We start from the raw sequence: 25,826 nt of genomic DNA on the forward strand, positions 1-25,826 counted from the left end.
GGCAGCAGCCCAATCCCGTTCCCCCTTAAACAGCCCTGCACAACATAAGGCCCGGGGGCCAGATCCGGCCCACGGGGGCCATTTCTGGTGGCCCAGGTAGCCAGCAACAGCAGGAGCCCCAAAATCTGGCATTTGTGTGGGGCTGGAAAGCTGCCCACTGACTGAGCAAGGGCAGGGCTTATTTCCTGCCCACTCTCCTTGTTTAAAACTGTGGGCCCATGTGGAGGGAGGGAAGGACACAACTAACCAACAATTGCTTTAATATTTATCTTCATAATTAATTTTACTGCAACAGTCAATGCACTGAAAATTGACTTGGGTCACCCGTCCCCCCATACATCCTCACGGTTGTTTCTGCCCCTCTGGGACATCTGACTTGGGCATCCCTGCCCTTCAATTACGCTCCAGTCAGGCCCACCCAGGTCAATGCGGTTCCCTCCCAGCAAACAGACCCACACGGGATCGTAGTCTTCAGAGAGATCCCCCCACTCCCGCCCCCCCCCCCCCACCACCACCACCCTCGCCCGGCGAAACAGCTTAGTGGAGGAGCAAATGGCCGGGCCGGGCCGATGAGAGGCCGGCGCGATTACCTGCGCGGCCTTAGTGAAGCTCGCCATGTCGCCGCGCGGCGGTGGGACGCGGCTCCCTCGCGGCCCCGGCGGAACTTCGAGGCCGGCCTCGGCGACAGCGCAGCCTTGCCGGCTCCCTCCCTCAGCGGGAAGCGGAAGCGGCGGGGCCTCCGCTGAGGCGGCCGGCCGGGGTGGGGCCTAGCCAGTGGCGCGGGGGATTCGAAGCGGGGCGGCGGCGGCGGCGCCTTGCCCGGGAGAATGGACCGGTACCTTCTCCTCATGAGCTGGCGGGGCCGCCAAGGCGAGGCAGGAAGCGAAGGTCCCTCCTCAGGTATCCCGGCGGGAGCGGAGAGGGGGAGCCTTTTTCCTCCCTCAGGCGGGCTGCGTCTTCTCTGCCGCTTCATGCTGTCTCTCGAGGGCATAATGCCGCCCAGGGACCTTTTTGCATGGGGGCGGCGGTATCTAAAGGCACCCTCAATAAACAAACACTTCTTTCCTTCCTAGGTTCGCTTGCCTGTGCGGCCTTAAGGGAGAGCCTCTCAAAGTTGGGCCCCCAGATGTTGCTGAGCGACAGCTGCCAGGGTGGCTGGGAATGACGGGAGTTGTTGGAGTTCGATCACTCCATCTTTATTCCGGCCCAAGCCCAGGAGTTCGATGACAACATCTGGGGGGACCCAACTTTGAGAAGCCCCTGAGGAGTAAAATAACGAGACTTGCACTTGGAGGTGTGGGATAACAGATCGTGGTCTCTCCTGTAAAGGAATGTTACCAAGGATATTGCTTGGACAATTGGGCATCTATCTATTGGTATTAATTGATCCACTTGGAAAAGACAGCGGTTGTTTTTTTTTTTAATACATTGTTGTGGATCCTTCTGAACATTCATTTGTGTATGGTTTTGTGACATTAAGCTGTCTCTGTGTGTGTGACTAACTGGTGTGACAAACTGGCTCTCCTACACCACACTGGAGAGCCAGCGTGGTGTAGTGGTTAGAGTGCTGGACTAGGACCTGGGAGACCCGAGTTCAAATCCTCATTCAGCCATGAATACTAGCCGGGTGACTCTGGGCCAGTCACTTCTCTCTCAGCCTAACCTACTTCACAGGGTTGTTATGACGAGAAACTTAAGTATGTAGTACACCACTCTGGGCTCCTTGGAGGAAGAGCGGGATATAAATGTAATAATAATAACTGTTAGACTATGGAAAGAATTAAAATGGACTTGTAGGAGCCCAACTGTTGCATCTCTGCATAAGTGACTGTTTGGGGAATGTTGCCTGGTTTGGAAACAGGCAAGCCTAAAGAAGTGACTAAGAGAGAGGCACAGCAAGCATCCTTTCTCGGGGAATAAATGTGATTGAATTATTGAAATGCATTTTATTCAGAGGCAGATAAGAACTGGTTTCACCCCCTGGTGAGAGCTGATTTAATGGAGGCAAAACCCAGAACTGAATCGTCCAGAGGTGGAGCGAGCAGCTTCCTCTGTGGGTGGGAATGCAATATTTTGGTTATATGCATGTGCAGATACTATCTGCAAGATAATTGCTATTGTTATCTAGCTATTCTAGACTACCAATTGTTATTGTTATCTATTTATTCTAGACTATTAATATAGCACCTTTAGGTATAGATAAATGGATATATGTGTCTCGTTCATTTCCTCCACATAGATCTCTGGATCTTTAAATGCAGCACAATTTGTGTTTTTGCAATTATTGGCATCTTTTTCATGGCCCCTTTGTCTCCACACTTTGCATGGTTTCTTTTTCGTTTTTCCTCCTGATTTGGCGTGCATCCCATTTTTTTTTACTTAAGATTGGACTGCATATGGTATATAGATATTTGTTGTATTTGTATTAGTATATGTGATGGTTAAGTGCCTGTAAACAAACCTATTTTGCAGGTTTGATGGCTTCTAGTATTTGTGATTTACTGAAAACAAGCTGCAATGCCCCTTTAAACAGAAAAGTGGAAGAATTTCCAGGTAAGTGAAGTTATACATGGCAATATATGTAAAATTACCAGACACTGTGTATAAACAATTTCTGGCATGTACTGCTTATGAGCATTGGAGAAGCATGTAACTAGGGATGTGCATGAACTGGTTCAGAGGCCCTTTTCCGGACCTCCATACCGGTTCGAAGGTTCAGCCCGTTCAACAGCGGGTGGGGGTTACCCTTGAGGAGCAGGGAGGGTGCTCTTTCCCACCACTGCATTTTCCCCACTGTGCTGTGCTTAGAAATGGTCCCGCAGGGCAGCAGCATACCTCCTTGCTGCCCTGGTGCGCGTCGGACCAGAAGTGCCCTGTGCACGTACACTGGGCACTTCTGGTCTGACGTGCACTGGGACGGCAAGGAGGTATGCTGCCGCCCCGCGGGACCATTTTTAAACACAGCGCCGGTGGTGGTGGGAAGTTAAGAGCACCCTCCCTGCTCCTTAAAGGTGATCTCCCCCCACCGTTGAACCGGCCATTACCCGTTCCGTGCACATCTCTACATGTAACTGGCTGTTGTTGGAGACAAAGGAATCTTAACATTTGAAAATCATTTCAGGGCTGTACTTGACACATTGATTTACAAAATAATTCAGAACCACATGTTTAAACTTTGCAGTTTATAAAGCCACAGCAGTTTGCTGTTGGGAGCCCTGTGTATATGGATCAGATCTAAGTCTGTAGCAAATGAGCAAATTGTCTTGTTTTGTAAGCATTGAGTAGCAGGGGTAAGAAAAAGATAGTTAAGGATGTAACAGGAAGTGATGTGTTTGAAATAATATTGTAATTTTGTTTTGTTTTTAAAAAATCTAAAACATAAGAAACTTGGGGGTTGGGTAGCTGTTTGCAACAGCTTGCATATCACTGCAGTTCTTGAACATCTGACTCAATCACTTAGGTCTCCTGAGCATCTTTGAAGCAGGAAATGAAGTTTAGGACTGTAGTTCACTTCCTCCCCCCATGATAATATGAATATTGCTTTCTCTTTTAGCATGTTCACTGGCTGGGGTCCCAGGTTTGAAGGAATGGTATTTTGCTATTCAGTCAATATGTGGATTTTATCAGGTAAGTTAATAAAGTAATATAATTATCAAAATGTTACTATTACTATAATCTGGCTGGCCCTTATGAAATGTTCTTTTTAATTGAATAGTTTTGCAGTTCTGACTGGGAGGACATTTGTTTTGACCTACGAACAGATGAAAGCAAAGACATGATTCAAAAAAATATCGAAGCATACCTGGGTGATATTCAAACTATTGAGGAGGAAGATGGTAATAGCAGGGAACTATCACTGATTGAGTAAGTTTGATTTTTAAAAAATATTAATTTAATAGTATAGCTAAACAATATAGTTAAAGAATCAGAAAATCTAAACTATAAACCAGAACCATGCAAATCAATACATTCGACTTATTTGACTTCAGTGGATTGTTCCTACTATGGATCACAGTTCAAAGTTAATTTTTCTAAGATTCAGACAGCAGGCACACACGAGCTGGGAACTGAGCTCATTTCTATAATCTGGGAGTGGAGTTGGAAAATATTGGGGCAGGGAAAGGACATCTTGCATGGGATGCTGTTGCCACCGACACATGAGGGGAAAAGAGAGATTGCAAGAACTGAGGTCAGGATGGAGGAGGCACATGGGTTAGGGTTGGAGCTGGTTAGCGTTATAGGGTAGAACAGTGGCTCTGCCGGTAGTCTGAGAGTGTCACCTTTGCGGATCCCTCATCTGAGGCCTTTAATTAGGCGAGGTGATGATAAGGACCACTGGAAAGGTCAGAGTGGTTTACCCAAATGGGAGAAGGATACAAGTAGGCCATGGCCTTTGCCACCATGGTTTTATGTAGCCACTGAAGGGTTTTAGAGACCTGGTTTCTCTATCTGTTGTGCGAAAATAGGCTAAAATTTGCCTGTTTGTGGTTGTAGAGTTGCTGGAAATTATTTTTGGTGTCATTTCCAGCCACCATTTTAGAGCATGGAGACATTTTGAGGCTCTTTCTTTTTTAAAAAAAAGTTTCTTTCTCTGAAAATTTGGCTGATTGGGGGTTTGGGGGAACATTTCTGGAGACCTGCAGCCCTGGAGAGCAAGCTAGGGAAGTGCACAAACCGGTTCAGAAGCCCTGTTATGGACCTCCGAACTGGTTCAAAGGACTGGCGGTTTGTCCGGTTTGACGGCTGTGGGGGGCGGGGTTACCTTTAAGGAGCAGCAAGGATGCTTCCTCCCACCCCGCCGCATTTCTCCTTCCTGCACTGTGTTGAAAAGCGGTTCCGTGGAGAGGCAGAATACCAGCTTGCCACCCCGGTGCATGTCGGACTGGAAGTGCCCCGTGTGCGTGCGTTCGTTTATTATAAATGCTCTTTCATTTATTAAATAAAGGTGGAATCCAGTTTTTCACAATGTGCAATTGTGGGTGGGGGGCTTGGGCAGTAATCCTTGGTATGAGAATTGGCTGTTAGCAGTGTACCACTGCTTTGGTAATCTAGAATAATGTGCTCTGCATGTATTTTTTATTATTTGCTTCTAATTTGTGGTACACTTGTAGCCAGAATTGAATGGCACAATTCCCAGGTTGCTTGGCTAACCTCCTAAAAATTGAACATCACACCTCCCAGGTTGTTTGACCACAACAGTCAAACAACTTGTGTAGTTCCTTAGTGGGGTTGTTAACTGTCAGTAGATTTTTCTGTTGCTGATTTAGGGTTGTGCAGAGATAAGCTTTCATGTTACTAGTTTTAGCAGTAGTTGTTTTGACCATACCCCCTACCCTTTCAAAGGCATGCTCCTATTTTTTCATTGATGAGATGTTGGAGGATATGGGTTTATTATGTGTAGCTTTGGTGTTTTTCTGCCCCCTGTTTACAAATAAGTACATGTGTATAAGAGGCACATGTGGACATATGCTCTCAAACATTCTAGGGGTAATTGCCTGAGACAGTTAATTCAACTTTCAAACTGCCCAGTGTGCCTAATCATGGGTTGTATTCTAAGCATGATGAGTACTGCAAGTGGTTCTCCTTGTGCAAGGGGAAGGGATGATTCCCCGCCCAGCATAGTAAAAGTGTTCCAACCGGGTTGGCAGAAGGCTTGAAGAGTTGTTGATCAAGAGAGCTCTGAGGTGTGTGGAGGGAGTGGAGTGCTGGAAGAAAGAATAGTTGATTTGGACAGAGTTTTCTGAGGGGCTTCTGTCAGTTATCTCTATGGGGAGAAAGCCTTCAGAGAGGTGTCATCCGTGTATGAAACAAGCCTGAGGTCAGTCAGAATATTACTGGTCCTAGAGGGCACAGCAGGGAAATAACTTGCCTAGCAAGCCAGAGGTTGCTGGTTCGAATCCCCACGCTGTTGTGTTTCCCAGACTATGGGAAACACCTATATTGGGCAGCAGCGATATAGGAAGATGCTGAAAGGCATCATCTCATACTGCGTGGGAGATGGCAATGGTAAACCCCTCCTGTATTCTACCAAAGACAACCACAGGGTTCTGTGGGCGCCAGGAGTCGACATCGACTTGACAGCGCAACTTTACCTTTAGAAATAATCCCAACTGACAGATGGGGAAACAGAAATACATGATAACTACAGATAGTAAGGCTGTAGCATTTTGGTTTAGTCTGTTTAAAGATACCTATATGTTTTCCTGTAACTATTTAGTAATTGAATAAGATTCGTATCTTGTGTTATAGAAACCCAGTCTGGTCTGTTGAGAATTCCTCATGATGCCTTTCATTCAGTCATTCAAATATCTGCTTAAACAAGTGCTTCTTCCCAGACCTGGATCCTTGGGTGAAATAAGGAGTGGTGGCATCAAATGTACTATTCAGAACTGATGAGTTTTATGATTCCCCCCCCCCAATATAAAAGGCCTTGTTTACCCCACAGAAGGTGGGCCATGTCACACCCTCTTTTGCTGATCCCTCCTTCCTGCTGCAGTGGCTCTTCCCCCGCCCCACCCCACACACACACTGTGCCACATGCCAACTTTTTCCAGAGGGCCACAGGGGATCGGAGAGGGAAGGAGAGACTGGTGAAAATTGACCTTCCCCCTTGTGCAAGCAGAATTTTTTTTTGCTTGCTCCATAAGAATGTCAAATACAACTTGCTGTATTGGCATCCATTCATTCCATTGCATTGTTTCATAAAATGTCTACTTTTGGAAATGGAAAATTTCACCTAGAAAACGATAGCAGTAGAAAATCACTGGCCACTGCTGCTTCTAGAAATGAAGATTATGTGCTTGGTGCAGGAAGAGAGCATGGATTTTGGAGTGTGTTGACTGGGAGTATTTGAATTTACCAGGCAAAACATTGATTGTAGGCCCCTAATTAAAAATGAATTGAGCTCTCTGTTTCCAGGTTTGAAAACTTAATATATTGTAATTCTGATATTTGAATTTCATAATTTATCTTCTTATTGATTCCAGCTTAGTATTTTTTCCATTGTGGTAAAATCTCTTGTGTCTTTGAGGCTGTGAGCTTCTTTGGGACATGGAACTCCCCCCACCCACCCATCCCCTGCCATTTCTCTGCTGTATAAACCACTTCATTTGTGTTGGAATGTTAAATAATGCTTTGGATATTTTAAAGCATTTTATTTTTGAAATATGGTAACTTTTCCATTTTTGTATTTCAGTCTTTATGAAGAATCTGCAGAGGGTATACATCAGTTAGCAGATAAGCTTCCTGCTCCTGGTAATCAAAGAGATTTTTAAAAAAGTTTGCTTTTCCCCCCTTCCTCATTAGAATTGGGGTATAAAATGTCTGCCACAAATGATTTTGCACATTGGTATATTAAACCATATATAATTATCTTTACATGTTTCCCCCTTCCTCCATGTATAATCTGTATTACTGGGAAATGTAATACTCTCAGTGGCCAGTGTTGGGTCTTTGCCCTATTGATGTGTTTGCATACTGGGACCAAAATGGCATCAGTGTTCCATACCAAACATAAAATCTGGACGAGTAAAGATATAGTTCTAGAAGAATCCCAAAAGACTGAGCATCATAGTGGAAATTATAAGTCAGTACTTTGCAAATTTTGGTGACCTCACATTATACTATACTATACTATACTATACTATACTATACTATACTATACTATACTATACTATACTATATTTAGACATTTGCTAATTTGCACTTCAGCCCACAGGGCTCTAAGAGTAGCGGATGTAAAATCAGTACAAATCAATAAAGACCTTCCTAAGCAGAGCAAAAATAATTTACTGACAGAAAAGCTTTGGAACCAAGACCTAAAAGACTTGGGCAAATAAAAAGATACTCACTGGTGCCAAAAAATTAACTGACTTGGCTCCAGATGAATCTCCGAGACTTGAACATTCCAAAGTTGGGATGCTACAACTGAAAATGCCCTCTCTTCATGATACCTGGAGCAAATGGACTTGGAAAATCATTCTGTTTGTTGCAAATTGAGTGTTGGAGAAATGGAAGAAGGTTCATAATATAATGTCCTCCTTTCTCTTCTCTCAGTTTTTCTCATTGTCTTTCTCAAGGCAGATCTATGCTGCAGGCGTGTTTTCCCTTAGTTGTGTTCTTTCTAAGCTAAAAAAACGGTGATCCTAAATGAAAACGCTTCTAGGATAGCAGGGGTTTTGCACTGGAGGGAGATCAGGCTATTTTAAACATCTTGTTAAACTTGAATGCTCTACATGTTGGTATTCAAGAAGAGCTAAGAATGTTCCTATGAATTTTAACAGTTCTCCCTAAATTGCTTAATAGTAGATGTTTTCAATGAAACTGCATTAATTTTTTTGCTAATTTCTTGTGTAGTTAATTGAAAGTGCTTGTGTACTTAGTTATTTCTTGTTTATTTTACAGGAAGAGCAATGGTTGATGTCATACTGCAGTCTTCAGAAAGAGAAGCCCCTCGATTGAAAGATTGCTTACCTGTTATTGGTGCCTTGAAACATCTGAGAGAATGGCACACAGCAAAAATCACTATTGTAGCAAATGAAAACAAAACGTGAGTTGTGTACCTGCTGAGATAAGAGGCTTAATGTGTACTAGCTTAACCCGTGCAGAGCATCTGCGTGCTAGTCCTTGATTGCTCCCCTCATCCTCTGCCACAGCCCCCCTCACCTCGGAGATCTCTCCACTCTCACCTGAGCCGCATGCCGCCACCTCCTCCATCAGGTTGCTTCCATCCCTTTCACCCCTCTTGGTCACTCCTCCATCCCTTTATTCCATCCCCCTTACCCTCTTGGTTGCGGCTGCAGCATTACTGGCGCCTATTGGCCAAGCTGTAGCCCCCTATACCCACAGACCTCCCTACCCTCATCCGAGCCCCGCTCCTCCTCCTGCTCCTCCCCACAGGAGCAGCAGCAGCAATGGATGCTTGGCCCTTCCTTGCTGCCGCCACCGTCCTCGCCACTCATTCCCTTCAGGCCACTGACAGGCCCAGACCCATCCCTTGCCTGCCTGCCTTCCTGCCAATGGCCTCAGTAGCCCCAAACAGTAGCAGTGGTTGACAGGGCCCTTTCTTGCTGCCAATAGGTGCTGTCATGGCCGCTTGTTCCCCTCAGGCCACTGACAGGTTCAGACCTGTCCCTCGCCCTTCCTTCTTTCTCTCTTCCCTTCCTTTTCTTTCTCACCTCCACTCGCTCTTCCCCTCTGTCTTTCTTCCCCTCCCTTCCTCCCTTCTTTCTCTCTCTCTCCCCCGCTTCCTGAGTTAACAGATCTTGTTCATCTTTTTTCCTCATCTAATTCACACAATGGCAGACTCCTTCTCCTGAAGGGGCTCTTTCCTCCCTCATGACACCTCTCTTCGCAGACCCCTGCCCATTAGCCATATATTTAGTCTTCTCCTCTACAAACAAGAACATCTTCCGACCAATAGCAGCAACTGACCGTAACCATCACAGGCTCCTCCTCCCTATCTGCATATGGAATCCCTACTGCCCAATCACCATGGTGCTTCTGCTCTCACAGGCTCCTCCTCCCTATCTGTATATGGAATCTCCACTGCCCAGTCACCACGGTGCTTCTACTCGTGAACTCTCGTGAGATCTGCCATGCATGGGATTTGCCATGGGTACACCTTAGAGAATCCTATATATAGGCAGGGGACTTGTATTTAGTGCTGTAAACATTGATTGACTTATTAAGCTAGAAAGAATGAGTGAAAAATGCACAACTCGTACATGTTTTCTTCTTTCAATAGTTGGCAAAAAGTTGCAGATTATCTTTGTGCAGATATTGTGGCTCCAAAAGACCTGAAAAATAGCATTGATTCCAGAGAATTATGGCGAGGAAAGATTCAGATATGGGAGCGAAAGGTACCATATTGTAGTAATAAGCATGAAAAGTATGTTTCAAGTATGTTTTAGATATTTTGTGCTATCCCATCCTGGTGAGAAAAAAAATACTGGCTTAATGTGGGGGGAAATCTTTATGATGCCTGATTTTGAGTATTTAATGTAGTGACTGGGGTGTACGACTGAAACAGCCTGGAATGCCTTATGAGTATAGGGAGGGCTTGCAGATTGGGAATATCAATCTTTGGTATCTTTGATCATGCACACGAGCCCTAGGGATGTGCACGAACCGCTGTTTGGATGGTTTGGTGGGGTGGGGAGGGGGGGAGTTACCTTTTAAGGAGCAGGGAGGGTGCACTTACCACCACCCCAACTGCATTTCCCCCACCCATGCTGTCGCCGAAACCGCTGCTGCGGGGCTGCTTCATACCTCCTTGCAGCCCCAGTCAGCGTTTTACTGGAAGTGGCCAGTGTGAGTGGCCCTGCACAAGCAGTTCTGGTGACAGGGAAGGTGGTGGGGGGGGGGTAAGGGTGCCCTTCCTGCTCCTTAAAGGTAACCCCCCACCACTGCCGAACCATCCAAATGCTGGACCGCCAAACCAGTTCGCGCACATCCCTAATGAACCCTAAGCTAGAAAATCCTTAACAATTATACATCAGATAGCTTTTCTGGCAGAGCTCATAGGTGCCAGGCAGGTCAAAGGAAGAGGAAGGGGCCAGGACTATGTGACAGCATGCTGAGTCCCTTGTGAGAGGAACTCCAGTTGAACACCTTAACTCTTTGAAACTTTGTAACTGTTAATCATTACAAGCGCAATGCAGGGATCACAAACTTGCAAGCAAAGTATGAATCAAAGTTAATGTGATCATTAATGATTAAGGTATGCAGACATCACCTACAATAAAGAGGAGATTGACTCAGAAGAGGGGAGTGTGAAGGATGCTGAGCTAACTTCTTCTCTTGCAGACATGCCTCCCTCTCTTATTTTCCCCCATAGGAGATTTTGAGTGAGGGGAAAGGGGTGTCTGCAGGTATATGGAGGGCACCAAGATTTGACAATAGTATTGTAACCCTCGTTCCCTGCCTGCCAGGCAAGCGCCTCCTCTAGCCATTTTTGAGGAGGGAGGGAGGAAAACATAGATGGCTCCAGTGCTTGGCTCTCAGCCCATTCAATGCACACCTGAGTGCATGCACAGGAAGTTTATTTCTCTCCTTAAATTACTCATGCTACTTTTAAAATGCATTTAATGCTTCTTATACTATCTTAATTAGTAATAATGTTTCATTATTCTATTACCTGCATTTTAATTTTTGTCCTTCATGAATATTTTTGACTGATTTTGAAGAGAAAGAATGAAAAGTAATTCTTGTTTTAGACTTTTGCATTTATTCTTCTTTTATTTTCCACTTCTCTCCAGTTTGGATCTGAAATTACTTTTCCAGACTTCTGTATAAAAGGTACTGCATCAAGAACGCCATTCAGTGTGTTACATTTAAATACTTGCTTTGCTGCTGAGAAAACGGAACAGACAAAGAATACTAACTTTCATTTGCCAAAGGTAAAACATGTGTTTGATCTGTCTTTTGAACTGTACTTCTTTTTAGGAATCAATAGTGCTGGAGAGAGCAGTCAAGATTAAAAAGAAAAGTCATGACTATTTAAAGCAGATAGACTGTGGGAGGCAAAGGGAGCTGGAGAAGTGCTTCTTGCAAAGTTGGCTTCAGGGGACATTGGGGTCCACAGACACTGGAGGGAATAGCTTTCACCATTTCTGTGGAGCTACTTCCACTGTGAACAGTGTGGATATCAGTGGCGAAGCTAATCAGGCGGAACTGGGGGGCTGAAAATCAAAATTATTTAGGAAAAACAAATAAGAAAAAAGGTACCTTAAACGTTCTTGAAGATGAGATCGATTTGGCAATTCTTTTTGTTTGCAAAGGTATCAATCACTCAACTTGCACAGACCCACAGTGTTAAACTTAAAATTCATGAAAACGTAAGGCAAGAACGAAATGTAATACACTTGAATCAACAACGACACAGCTGCAAGTGGAAACGAAAGTGATGAGTACTCTCGTCTCTCACCGTCAGGGTTTCGCCTAACTGAAGCTAGCCTCACTCATGCAGATCGCATTAAGCTAAAGTAGCCCTTCCCCCCCCACCTTTTCCCCATGTGTGCCATGCTGTATGGAGTCTCCCAATAGAGGCTGGATTTCATCAGCCTTGTGAGCACATGACGGTGTTCTAGTTGTCATTCAGACAATGTTGTAGATGAAATTGGAATCAGGAATTACAACAATGATACAACATATCTTCATGATTCCTGGTTGTTAGCTTCTGGTAGATGATTAAAAAAAAATTGGAGGGTGGGCTCAGCCTCAAAGCTTCACAGGATGCTTCGCCACTGGTGGATATGCACAGTCTCCCCCCCCCCCCCCGCAATTGCTTTTTGTAAATCAGCTAACCGTTGGTAGATATCAGGGTGGATTGAACGCCATGTGAGATGGGGGAAAATTTATAAAATGTTATGTTCAGTGGTCAATGAAGAGCGAGAGTGTGACACACATAGTAGTGGCCCCGGGGACGGGGACAGGGGAGCACTAAATAAGCTGCAGGTACAGCTCATTCCCACTCTCTTCCCCCTGCCCCGTCTGCTACATTCTGCCTTATTTCACCCACTGCAGGATTAACTCTTGGCACATAAACTGGTTATTCACCTGGTTTGGAAACCAGGCTTATAACCAGCTCATACCAAGAATTAATTTCGCAGCAGGTGAAATAGGGCAGAGTGCAATGGACTGGGTGAGGAGAGTGGGAATGAGCCACACCTTCAGCTCATTTAGCACCCCCATCCCACCTGTACCAACTGTGTGCACACAAACCTCCCCTTCCTCTACAGAGTAGGAAAGAGGGTGGGGGAGGGTGTGTCTGATTGGTGGCTGCTTGGCTGTAGTGTTGGTGGTAGTCAAGAACCCTCTTGTTCCTATGTTCCTCTTCTGCACCCTTGGGAGGAGGGAAGAGAAGTGAAGCATGTGCCCATTTTGATGTGTGCAGGGGGTTGCCTCCCTACATTTGCAGGCAGTGTTTTGAATTCTCAGAACCATTATTCCACACCTCTTATAAATATTGATAATGTGTGAACATAATATAAAAATAACCTTCTTAACTGTCTCTTCAGGTTTTCCATTATTATGGTTCAGCATTAAAATTTGTACAGATTGTGCTGCTGTCTGATCTACCTTCATCTTTAGTCTCAGACATTCAGTTTGAGGTGTATCCTTCATTCCTGGACTCAATTTGTCTAACTTAGGTATTTTGAGTGCACATGCTTACATTGGACTGGTGGCATTTCCAAAGCAGGAAATATTTGAAAAGGTAGTGGGCTGCCCTCATACACGCAGCTGTTTATGTACACTGTAACAAACAGTTCAACCATCACTAATACTGTTTTAATCCCTGTGGACAAAGTTCTCCAATTCTGGGAAATATTCATCTTTGAGGTGATACATGTTCCTTCATAACTTGAGTTCTGAGTCTGCGCCATGGATGCCGTGTTTGACTTCGACAGCTATGGTATCCTCACCAATACTGATGACATCGGCGACCCTGACCCAGCCGATGTCACCAATCATTGATTTTTCACCCGACACCTCTCCTGCTCATTCAGCATGGAGATGAGTCTGACTCAGGAAGAGGGAGGGCTCTCCTCCAAAGCAGTATTCCCTGTAACAGGGATTCCCAGATGTTGTTGACTACAACTTTCATAATCCCCAAACAAAAGCTATTGCGGCTGGGGATTCTAGGAATTTTAGTCAACAACATCTGAGAATCCCTGTTAGAGGGAAGACTGCTCCAGAGAGATATCCACTAGGGAAGTGCACGGAAAATCTTCGGCACGGCGGGGGTAGAGCTTTAAGGGCGGGGAAGAGTGTACTCACCCCCCCGCTGCGTTTCCCCCGCCGGCGCTCTCCAAATTTAAAGCCCCTCAGGGCGGCAGCGTTCCTCCCTGCCGCCCCGTTCCCCCCGTCGGCCGGAAGTCGCGAGCGCGCGTGCACCCGTCGGGAACGGGGCGGCAGGGAGGAACACTGCCGCCCTGAGGGGCTTTAAATTTGGAGAGCGCCGGCGGGGGAAACGTGGCGGGGGTGTGTGAGTACACTCTCCCCCGCCCTTAAAGCTCTACCCCCGCTGGCGCCGAAACAGCCCCTACACCCGAAACGTTTCGGAGACCTTTACAATGGCCTCCGAAACGTTTCGGGCACAAGCCTAATATCCACTCTCCCACAAGACAAATCCTCAGTAAGAAATTTGGAGTCTCTAATGGGTTCTGCAACAACTACCCCATTGGGCTCCACTTTCAGAGGTGACCCATTCATGGTCCAGATGATGAAGAGTACTCTAAAATTACTCCAGTACCTAAGACTCCTTCAGCTTCTCTCTATCCTACTCAGCAGTGTTCTTCCTCCTACCCTTGGAAGGAGAGATACCACCACTCTGCCACTTAGTACTCCTCTTTAACCAGACCAATGCACTACTGGAGCTCGCTAGGGGCCCTTGACCCAGGATACATGGACTATATAGTGATCCTTTTTTCTGCATCACCTGGCCTACCTTATGACTTTGATTACAGAATGTGAAATACCATGAAATTAAGGAGTGATCTGGAGAGACAACTTACACCTAGAGATCAGGGGCTCTTACAAAAACCCATTTCCAACTCCCTTTTTAAAAGACCTGAGGTCCCAGTTGTGTCCCCTGTGAAGGACATGCAGAAGACCTCTACTATAACTTGCCTGATGGACCCAGATCTGGAAATTATACACCACTCTCCAGCTCCACAATCACCAGAAAGACACAAAGAGTACTCTGAAAGAGAATACAATTCCACCTCTTCCTCTGAAGAGGATTTGTTCAAACTGAGAATCCCTTTGATCCTTCCCCAGATGAGAATGTTGCTGTCCAGTCATTCAGTTATTCTGCAGAGGAAACACAATCGTACAGGATTCAGGTAGCCAACATGGCTAAGGCTCTGGGCCTAGAACTGCAATCACCGGTACAAGAGGTCAAAGATCTGGTCTATGATTTCATCTCAACCTGCAGCTCTGCCTATGCTTCAATTGCTGGCAAACGTGGCTAAAACATGTTGGGAAACACCATCGGCTTCTATATTCACATCAAAGCAGCTAGAAAGCCTGTACAGAATCCAGGAGGAGTCTTGCCCTTTCCCTTTCAAGCATCCCCCTCCCAACTCCCTGGTGGTTGATTGTGCTGTTGTTACCAAATCTGGAAGGAAGCACTTAGCATCGGTGAACAAGAAAGGGAGAAAAAAAAGTGGACACTATGGGGGGTAGAGTCTATTCTGCCTCCTGTCTTTCAGTAAAGATAGCCAACTACATGGCATGCATGGTGAAATACTACCAATCTGTCTGGAAAGGTCTGAAGGAAGACCTAAAAGATGTCCCAGAGGAGTTCTGTGAAAAATTTAAGGCTGCCCTGAATAAATCAGTAGACGTTACAAGGCAGCACCCGAGTACGGCAAAGCACTTAACGAAAACAGAATCCCGTAACATTGCTGGTGCTATATCTCAGAAGACATGCCTGGCTTTGATGAATGTCCCTACAACCAGACATGAAGGATAAAATTGAAAATTTACCATTCGAAGGGGAGGGTCTCGTCAGCACCAAACTGATGAGACCACGGTAGGATCATTCACGTCAAACCCTCAAACTCTGTCTTTCTCTCAGAAATACAAACCCTATAACATATAGAAATTCCAGTACAAGCCATCTGATAGAAGGGACTCCAGAAAGTCTTTCAAATACACTGTGAAGAAGTCTTACAACCAGCGGAGGAGGCAGTCTCAAAGAGCTAGATACTAGGACCAGTCCAAACAGACTCTTTGACGCCTTTACTCTGGAAGGACCTCAAGTAACATCTCCTTCTCTCATCTGTCTTGTGCCCTTTCCCCCACAACTGGCATCTCATAACACTGGATGCCTGGGTGTTGAGCATCATAACAACAGACTATGCTATAGAATTCACCAGACTTCCTGTTTTTTCAGGGATAAAACACATCCACTCAACTCAACTCAACTCCTACTTTAGAAGAAGAAGAAGTTATATCCTTAATGTGGAAAGCAGCGATAGAAGCAATCCCTCTGAGAGACTAGGAGAAGGGCTTCTGTTTGTGATACTTCTAGGTACCAAAATGGGATGGGGGGGGGCGGGCCTCCATCCCGTTCTGGTGGACTTAAGACATCTAGTGCATGAAGGTGAACGGGTTCAGGATGATATACTTACAAGGCATTCTTCCTCTCTTAACCAAGGAAGAATGGTTTGTGACACTGGACCTTAAAGACATCTGTTTTCACATGAGCATAAGGCCGAAGCACAGGAAATATCTGAAATCCAATCTAGGATTTAGAGCATATCAATATATGGTCCTCCCTTTTAGGCTATCAACAGATGTATTCACAAAGTGTATGGGCACAATAATAGTGCATCTGAGGACATGGGGTGTGTTAGTATATCTCTACCTGGACAACTGGCTGATTACCTCCAGATGCAAAGACTCTCTGATTGACCACATTTGCTACACCCTGAACCTCCTAGCACAGTTAGGGATCAATGTCAGATGGAAAAAAATCAAACTTGGAGCAGCAAAAGCAGATACAATTCATCAGAGCAATTCTGGATGCAAGAACAAAGAGAGCATATCTCCCAGAGGATAGGAGGCTATCCATTCTCCAAATGATCTCATCTTTTATACTCAACTCCAAGCAGAGAGCACACTCCATGCAAAGACTGCTAGGGTTTATGGCCTCTTGCATGGCTACTGTTATGCACGCAGAACTAAAGATGTGCCGGCTCCAAAGTTGGTTTCTATTGGTGTTCAGACTGAGTCTGGACAATCAGAACCTGTGGCTGACCCTTCCACCTCCTGTGCTACGCTCTCTACTTTGGTGGACCAGACCAAACTCTTTCTCACTGATCATGCTCTTCCACCTCCCAACCCCAACAATCACTACAAAAGTGGGGATCACGCTGTGTAATTTTTTATGCCCAAGACAAGTGGGCTCTGCAGCAGCAGTCTCTGCACATAAACCTTCTAGAGCTGCTAGTGGTGCTAGACAACCTAAAACCATTCTTCCCCCTCTTGAAACATTGAGTGTGGCAGAATCTCCTGGACAACACAACAGCAATTGCGACCATCAGTTGCCAGGGAGGGACAGTCTCCCGGTCACTCTACAACCTAGCGTTACAACTATGGGAATGGTGCATACACCATCAATTGCACCCAATTGCCCTGCACATCAAGGGAGTGACAACACGTTGGCAAATGCCCTGAGCAGGAACCTGGACTTCAACCAGCAGCACAAGTGGTGTTTCTGTCATTTTCCAACACTGGGGGACCCCACTGATTGATCTGTTTGCAACAGGAAACAACAAAGAGTGCAAACTACTTCTTCATGGCAGGCACAGGGAGGGGCTCCATGGGAGACACCTTTCAAATGCCATGGAAACAACACATATATTACCTGTTTCCTCCCTTTCTTCTACTTTCTAAAACTGTGAGCAAAACACTGCATGAAGGGACTCAGTGCATTCTGCTCTCTCCATAGTGGCCCAGACAGCGGTGGTTTCCTACCTTATTGCGTCTGTCGCAGGGTCAACACCAGCACCTCCAGCAGCGCCATAATCTGCTCTCAAGAGGGTCAGGCTGCATCTTCCATCATGACCTCAAAGTGCTAACTGCCTGGAAGCTAAATTATTAGATGACATCCTCCTCAATGAAAGCAAAATGTCTACCAGGAGAAGCTAAAAGTGCAAGTGGAAGAGGTTCACACACTATGTAGCTAGGTGGCCGGATTTGGCTTTTTTAAAGCCAAATTTTGGCTTACGGCCCATTTGACCCACGAGTATACCCCTTAGGTTCTGGCCACCCTGCAGTATGTAGCTACAAAGGGCTTGTCTGACAGATTCTATTATACTTAACAAACCTGAAGCAATCAGGACTATCTTATATGTCCATCAAGGTTCAGATGGCCGTGCTCTCTGCTAGAAATCTGATTTGAGACAGACCATCTGGGCTGGGACAGACTATCTCATGTTCTCCCACCCTGATTCAAAGATATTCCTTAAAGGAATTAATAACTTATTTCCACCGGTATGAGAGCCCATTGATCCCTGGAGTCTCTCAGTTTTATCGACACTAATGGAGCCTCCCTTTGAGTCAATAGTCTCCTTTTCATTAAAATACCTATCATTGAAAACCTCATTCTTGGTTGCCATCACACCGGCAAGGAAAGTCAGTGAACTAGCATCTCTTCAAGCTGACTCCCCTTACCCTAAATTATACCCAGACAAAGTTCTGAGGACTGACTCATCCTTCAGAGCAGTATTCTCTCTATTTTTTTTTTCATCTGTGCGGAATGAGTTTTGTTCTGGGTAGCAGTACCAAGGCAGTGTGTGTGTTCGAGGAGCGGACTGAAAAGCCCCTTACATCTACCTTTAAAGGTGCTCTCTTGCCTCCTGGCTGCTCTTCAGAAGCTTGTTAAGGGGTATCCTCATCGGATTCCCCTTTACAAGCATAGTCTCTTACTGGTTCAAGCTGCTTCAGTCAAATGGACCGGACCAGCTGGGCAGTTCAGCCATGCAGTTGGTGGACCTGCTGTTCAACCTGAACCACAAAAAATGGACCATGCACAACCCTAGGGACTATCTCATTGGCTCATGGAACTAATTTTCATCTGTTACAACAAACACGGAGTCAAGTCTTCCTCTAAAGTAAACACACGTTTCACTAGAACTATGGCCATGTCAGCAGCCCACATGTTGTGCAGCAGCATGATGGACATTTGCAAAGCAGCTACATGGTCTTCTGACCTTCTTTCATCAAACACAATGCTGTAGACATCCACTCAGCGGCGGAGGCCAACTTTGGTTGCGTGGTCCTTAAAAAGGTGCTGTAACCATAACCCAGCACCCATAACCATCCAGGTGAGCTTGCTAATCACCCAATTTGTGAGGGTACATGGATCACTTCAAAGATAAACAGGTTGCTTACCTGTAACAGGTGATCTTTCTGGTGATCCATGTTCACTCACAGTACCCGCCCGGCCTATCCCGCTGCTAGGATACTTCCACGGTAATAGTGACTTACCTGTTTTATCTGGACCTTGTCCATCCACATTTCTCACTCACTGCAGTGGCTGATCTTAGGAAAAGGTGTTCTCCCACCGAAAAGAACGGTCACGCCACATGCGTGATTAGGCAGAGCTGAAGAGCGCCTCATGGAGCTATTGAATTCTTCGGTGGAGCTACTGCACAGGCGCAGAACCCAAGTTGTGAGTCAACATGGATCACCAGAAAGATCAACTGTTATAGGTGAGCAACCTGTTTTTTCAGGATGCTTACTTCCCCCCAACACTCAGTGGTCAGGCTTGTTGATATATACTTATGGAAATACTTTCAAATTGGCAATCATTTATGATGCAGAACCAAAGAGAGCACCCCTGAAATAGACATATACCTATGAATGAGTTCTAGTTTTAAGGTGGTTGTGTTTAATAGTAAGGAGGTAAGTGTACTCAAGCTTCTTCCATTAAACACACACACCCCTACCCTTTTAAAATGCAGAGGAAGTCTCTTCTATTATTTAGATAAATACATTTAATAGGCCTCCTGGGTGTGTAAACTCTATTTGGAGGTCACCATCAGTGTGAACTAGTGTGGTATATTGATTAGAGTAAGGAGGTGTGGATTCAAATCCCCATCAGTCATGAAGCTCAGTAGGTGACTTTCAGCTAGACATCAGGTACATATGAAAGTAACAGTCACAGAAACAGCAATCTTAGTCAGAACAAGCAATTATGGTTTGTTATTGCAAAATGTAGTTAAACTCTTGAATTATTGGCTAGACTTGCGCTGTGAATTGTAGAATCTATAGAGAACCTACTGTATATAGTCTTTAAAATTTATGTAGAGAACATATACAGTCATATCACTTCTGTACAACTAAAGGGTATGTGTTGCGATTTGCAAAATTGCAGCGATTTCCTAAATCACGTGTGAGGATGCATTCGAGTCCAATGCATAAACAAACTGCAAAAAAATAATAATCCAAAACAATAGTTGTTATTGTAGCATGCACAAATGTATATGTTCACACTCCATGGTCATCTCCCCACCCCCGCCCTTATTTATCGTTCCTTAACTCTCTGAGTAGGAGCCTGGCAAGAACGAATGTGGAAGAGAAATCTATGCTGTTTTGGAACCAGATTTCCTCTCTTTGCGGAAAGGTATATCATCACTTCCTTGATCTTATTTGTAAAACGAAACATTACTTTTTTGTGTCTGCTGAATTGGTCTCTGGTGTGTTGTCTAATTTTGAGAATAAATTTGAGCATTGAGCACAACATAGTGACTTAAATACAAATCCTTAGCTGCAATGTGAGAAGTGAGCCTCTTGGAAAGACAAACACTGCTTTCCCCTGAATTAATCTGTAGCTTCTATTGAAGTCATTTGCTTTTTCAGGGCAATGAACTTGAGAAATATTTATAATATCACTTCATATGTCTGGATGACTTAGTATTTTTATATCACCATCCATTTGGGATTGTAAATATTTGTGGGGGGAAAGCAGCACTTTGGCATAAAAATACAGCTCAACACTCTGCTGGGTGTAGGATCTTCCATATCAAACCACAAGGGAATAGAGGTACTAAAGTAATGGTGGAGTGAGATTTACAGTTTACAACAGGAACCAAGCAACACATTTGTTGGACTATGTAGTCTTGTAAACATCTCACTTGATTCCAAGTTCTTCTGGTGTTTTAAAGATTTTACAGACGTTACTGTCAGAACTGAACCGTTAAAAGATTTGGGTTCATTTTCAGTTCAGAGTCATCAGCATTTAACAACTCTCCAGTTCAGTACTGGGTCAGGTACTAAATTTTAAAAAAGCAGTTTGGTAACTGGTTCAGTCATTTTGAACTGGTTTTGATATACACATGCAGAATAAAATCAAACTCTCCTGGATGGAATGTAACTCTTATAAAAGAAATACAGAGGATGTCTAGACAAAATTAGTTGAGTAAGTCCCGTTTAAATTAATTGCAAGTTTCTAACGCTTTACAAATATGTTTTCTGGGGTGCTGATCCACAATAGGCAAAAAATAAAAATAAAAATAAAATCTCTTTTCCCCCTACAGGTAGGAGCTTTATTTGTATTGCCCTGCAGTGTAAGTGGTATGTTGATTCCTTTACCTAGCCAACTGAGTACCAAAAAATGGAAGGAATATATGGCTCAGAAACCCAAAGTCATCAATGGTGAGTGTGGATTTTAACTGCATTCCAGGTTTCTCCTCAACTTCTAATAAAGCGATTAAGAGATCATTAGCATTGTGCATGCACTGGTCGAAAGCGTCTGCAGCAAGACTTGGTTCTGACAGTTTGTTTTCTGTCCATGCAGGCAGTTGACAGTCCCTGGGTAGGCATTTACATGGATAAATCTAATAACGTAAAAATGGGTGCCAGCAGTGGGAATCAGAGTTGGTGATAATAGTGCTATTCATTATTCTATTTTATTTTTTGCATTTTCTCAGGCTGCAGTTCTTTTTCGTACTTAAAGGTAAAGTGTGCCGTTGAGTCAGTGGCAACTCCTGGCAACCACAGAGCCATTGCAATCTCCCACGCAGTTACTGGGAGTAAAGTCCATTGAGCACAGTGGGACTTATTTCTTAGTAAACATATACTGTATATAATTGTGCTCTCAGACTCTGAACTCCAAATTTCTTATGCTATTTTTTTAGCCTAGTTTCCAGTAGGCTTATGAGATCACCCAGCATTCTGTGTGTGTGTCTGTGCGTGTGTCTCCCCCCCCCCCCACTTCACAATGCTTGAACCAATATGAACCAAATCACGTACAGTTGTAGGGACACATAGATACACTTCAATGGCGTAGTTTGTAATGATGTCATCCAGCCCAGTCCAAGATGGCGGATGTGTAAACTTTTGAGGCGCAAGTGGGCTAACTTGTGAACCGCCTAACTGATTTGAACCAAAATTGTTACAGCTGTAGGGACACCCAAATGATTTGATATGTGATGATGTCATCCACTCCAATTCAAGATGGTGGCTGCATGAACATCTGAGGCGCAAGTGGGCTAATTTTGTGGACTGTCTAACCCAGGGCTACTCAATTTTGGCTCTCCTGCAGATGTTGGGCTACAATTCCCATAATTCCTGGCTATACCCCTATCCTGAGCCATTTTGGAAGGACGGTATACAAATCAAACAAACAAACAAATAAATAATAATAAATAAATATTGGCCTCTGTGTCTGGAGATATGAGAGTTGTAGTTCAAAAACAGCTGTGGGGCCCAAGTTGAGCAGGCCTGGTCTAACCCATTTGAACCAAATTGGGGACAGTTACAGTGAGTGACACACAGGGATACCTCAGTGGCATAGTTTGTGATGATGTCATCCACCCCGATCCAATATGTGTGTGTCACATAAACTTCTGAGGCGTAAGTGGGCTAACTTGTGAACTGCCTAACCAAATTGAACCCAAATTGAAACAGCTGTAGGGACTCCTCAGTGGCGTAGTTTGTGTTGATATCATCCATCCCAATCCAAGATGGCGGCCGCATGGATGTCTGAGGTGCAAGCAAGCTAATTTGTGAACTGACGAACGCATTTAAACCAAACTGGGGACAGTTGCAGTGAGTGATACACAGGGACACCACAGGGGTGTAGTTTGTGATGATGTCATCCACACCGATTTAAGATGGCCAACACATAACCTTTTGAGGAGCAAGTGGGCTGTGATCCGCTTAACCGATTTGAACCAAATGTGCTGCAGCTGTAGGGACACATAGGGACACCTCAGTGGGATAGTTTGTGATGATGTAATCTAGCCCTATCCAAGATGGCAGACACATGAACGTTTGAGGCGCAAGAGGGCTAAATTGTGGACTGTCCTAACTGATTTGAACCAAATTAGGTACAGTTGTAGTGAGTGACACACAGGGACACCACAGTGATGTAGTTTGTGATGATGTTGTCCATCCTGATTCAAGATGGCAGAACCATAAACTTTTGAGGCACAAGTGAGCTAACTTGTGAACCACTTAACCACTTGGAACCAAATTTGCTATAGCTGTAGGGACACATAGGGATGCACCAGTGGTGTAGTTTGTGATGATCTCATCACAAACCACACCATTGGGGCATCCAGTGGTGGATATGTGAACATTTGAGGTGCAAGTATACTAACTTGAGGACTGTCTAACCAATTTGAACCAAATTTGGTACAGTGTAGTGAGTGACACACAAGGACACCTCAATGGTGTAGTTTGTAATGGTGTCAGCTACCCCGATCCAGGAAGGCAAACGCATGAACATTTGAGGTGTAAGAAATGTAATTTGTGGACCTCAATTTGAACCAAGTTTAGTCCAGTTGTAGAGACAGTGAAAGGAAAGTAGGCTGATTAGTTCTTACTAGAACAACTTGTTTAATTATTATTTTAAACTTTTTGTAATGATCTGTTGCTTAGCTGTCCCATGCATGGAAGGGATGGAGTATACATTATTAAAATTAAAAATATAACCCTAAAACTAGAACTTGTTCAGATTTACTCCAGATTTTCAGAATGTGTATGTGAACAAACATATTAATGTGGACAGATTATGGTTCATATTAGTAAGGCCTATGAACTATTCATATAACATTGGTCCCATTACTACTTCTGTTTTCATTAGCTCCAGAAGCTGAACTGAAAGGAGAAACTTGCAACTATTATTTCTTAGTACAAGGTAACGGCTGTAAAGGATGTAAAGCAACATTGATCTATTCAGCCAGTCAGATCAATGGCTCAGTCACTCTTGCAGAAACAGTTGGAAAATTGACAACAAAGGCAGAAGATACAGAAGCAGGTACTTCATTTTTTAACATTACATGAAGGTCTAATAAAAAGGCAGAATGTCTGTGTCCTTTTTTTTATTCCAAGTAGAACAAAATGGGGACTGAGCCATTTTTTTTCTATTGCTTTTTGCTTGAGATTTCAACATTAAAATGTTTTGAAGTTTTCAGTTCTAATCATGTTAACTTCGTAAACCAGAGTTCAAGTGTGAGACTTGAAAAATACAAACCACCTTGCTATTTAGCTCCTTCACTTAGGGCATGACTTCTGAGTATAATCTTGTTCTCCTAAGTGTTTTGTCACTGGCTTCGATGAGGTAGATTTTGGAATCTCTGTTGAATACACAACGGTGTTATGATTGCATAGGCCAGGTGGTGGTCATTACATCTTCTAGAAAAATATTCTAGAGCCAGAGGTTCTGTTCAGCCTAGCTTTGACTTTATTTTCAATAGAGATTGCTTTTTCTTCGTGTACTCACAGATAACATCAGGGAAAAGATCAATTAGAGTTTGCTGTGCCTCCTTTGAAAATAATCAGGTGGGCAGGCGATTGTTCCGGTTTGAGAAAACTGCTAATAAGCATCTCTCCCAATAGTTGTCCTCAGTTTGAGGAGAAACTTTTTTTCCCCCAGACATGAGAGGTGATAACTCTGCATTGCATATGTTAATAAATATATTAATGAACAATAGTAATAGTATATACTGGGCATCTAACTAAACACTGCAACATAACTAAAAAGACATCTTTTGACTATTTTAGAGCTTCTAAATCTCTGCAGTGTAAAATGCTCCCTACCCCAGCCCTGAAACTTTCATTGGATGGATTCGATCACCTTCAGGAGCTGTGTGTGGTGTTGCTGTGTTTGAGACTGGGGAAGTAATTCTGTTCCCATGACATCCAACTTGGCTTACTTGCTTGATCTATTAGTTCTGCAGGCTGTTACTTTTGTAGTGTGCCCACTTTATGCTTGTGTGGTGAATTTATTATTATTTATTTATTATTATTTATTTATTTATTTGATTTATATACCGCCCTTCCAAAATGGCTCAGGGCGGTTTACAATTAAAACAAGCCACTAAAACAATAAAAAGCTAAAACAAATTAAAAACAATATAGCAATTAACAATTTAAAAACATTTTAAAACAGCAATTAAACAGTTTACAGTAATTAAAAGCCCCATTTATATTTTGAATTGCTTTGTTGATCTGTTGTGGGTTGGGTGGGCAGTTTTGGGGTATGGGTGATCCAGCTATTGAAGAAATATGAAAGGGATCGTTTGAAACAGGGGCATAGCAAAAGGAGAGTAGGTCTGTGTTCACAACACGGGCAGCCTCCCCTCCAGTGGTGGCACACACACAATCCTCTTTCCATTGGTGGGAGCCCGGCCAATGGAAGGAGGGGTGGAAGAAAGCTGTCAGCATTGTTGGGCTGCATGTGCCTTAGGAGGCGGCAGTGGCAGGACTCCCACAGGGTGGGAGCTTGGTGGGTGCTCCGCGGCTCCCTGACACAGGGTACGATGGGTTCTTTGAACCCATCTATTCTATTACAACTCCACCCTTGGTTTGAAGCTGCTGATCCTGTGGGGAAAGTATGGGTTTTCTGTGTGCCGGATAGTTCATTCTGTGTGTTGAAGGACAGACAAATACTTGCAGCCCTGAAATATCTGTACTGCTAGATATAATGCTGAGGCAATGTGTTCCTGCTGGGTTTTGAGCCAGAATGTTTCCTGCTCAAGTTATTCCCATAATTAGTCTTCAGGACTTGAATATAATTTGATCACTTCAGCAGTTTTAAGGTTAAATCTTGTCTCACTCACTTCCCCCTCCACATCTACGCAGGTTTGTTTGAAGAGGTCCTCCGATCTCTCCCACACTTCTACGGGGAACAGATTTTGCAGAGAGAGAAGAACCTGGCTTGCATCCAAGCACTGGCTTTGAATCAGTTCCTGAGTAAGTAACAGAGAGAACAGCCAGCTAGTGAATGGATATAAACCAAATTTATCTTCATTTTGGGTTTAATTTGACAGTATTTACATTACAAATGCTGGAGAAACTACTAG

General features: G+C 44.2%; 2 protein-coding genes across 11 annotated transcripts in view; one reads left to right on the forward strand and one right to left on the reverse strand.

Annotated features, from left to right (window-relative positions):
• The window catches only part of MRPL13 (mitochondrial ribosomal protein L13), a 48,209-nt gene extending 46,974 nt beyond the window's left edge, over positions 1-1,235 (reverse strand). Inside the window, exon 1 of one of the 4 annotated variants that reach the window (XM_053246619.1) lies at positions 1,084-1,235. Coding sequence is in view for 2 of the 4 variants with exons in the window: in XM_053246617.1 (XP_053102592.1) it covers positions 339-371 (33 nt within the window). In the remaining 2 variants the exon portion in view is untranslated. Of the gene's footprint in view, positions 1-338; positions 387-590; positions 725-839; positions 1,041-1,083 lie in introns of those variants that run through there. The other 3 variants (XM_053246620.1, XM_053246618.1, XM_053246617.1) reach the window with 3 other exon arrangements.
• Positions 31-25,826, forward strand: part of MTBP (MDM2 binding protein) — a 44,780-nt gene continuing 18,984 nt past the window's right edge. For 4 of the 7 annotated variants that reach the window (XM_053246609.1, XM_053246610.1, XM_053246614.1 and 1 more), the window contains exons 1-13: positions 686-900; positions 2,473-2,553; positions 3,554-3,627; positions 3,716-3,864; positions 7,196-7,254; positions 8,404-8,548; positions 9,746-9,860; positions 11,259-11,399; positions 13,020-13,114; positions 20,068-20,140; positions 21,054-21,171; positions 23,606-23,779; positions 25,606-25,716. In XM_053246609.1, coding sequence (XP_053102584.1) covers positions 828-900; positions 2,473-2,553; positions 3,554-3,627; positions 3,716-3,864; positions 7,196-7,254; positions 8,404-8,548; positions 9,746-9,860; positions 11,259-11,399; positions 13,020-13,114; positions 20,068-20,140; positions 21,054-21,171; positions 23,606-23,779; positions 25,606-25,716 — 1,408 coding nt within the window. In that variant the 5' untranslated portion in view covers positions 686-827. Of the gene's footprint in view, positions 97-685; positions 901-1,068; positions 1,377-2,472; positions 2,554-3,553; positions 3,628-3,715; positions 3,865-7,195; positions 7,255-8,403; positions 8,549-9,745; positions 9,861-11,258; positions 11,400-13,019; positions 13,115-20,067; positions 20,141-21,053; positions 21,172-23,605; positions 23,780-25,605; positions 25,717-25,826 lie in introns of those variants that run through there. The other 3 variants (XM_053246613.1, XM_053246611.1, XM_053246612.1) reach the window with 3 other exon arrangements.

The sequence above is a fragment of the Hemicordylus capensis genome, chromosome 4 (assembly GCF_027244095.1).
Source record: "Hemicordylus capensis ecotype Gifberg chromosome 4, rHemCap1.1.pri, whole genome shotgun sequence".
NCBI classification, from domain to species: Eukaryota; Metazoa; Chordata; class Lepidosauria; order Squamata; family Cordylidae; genus Hemicordylus; species Hemicordylus capensis.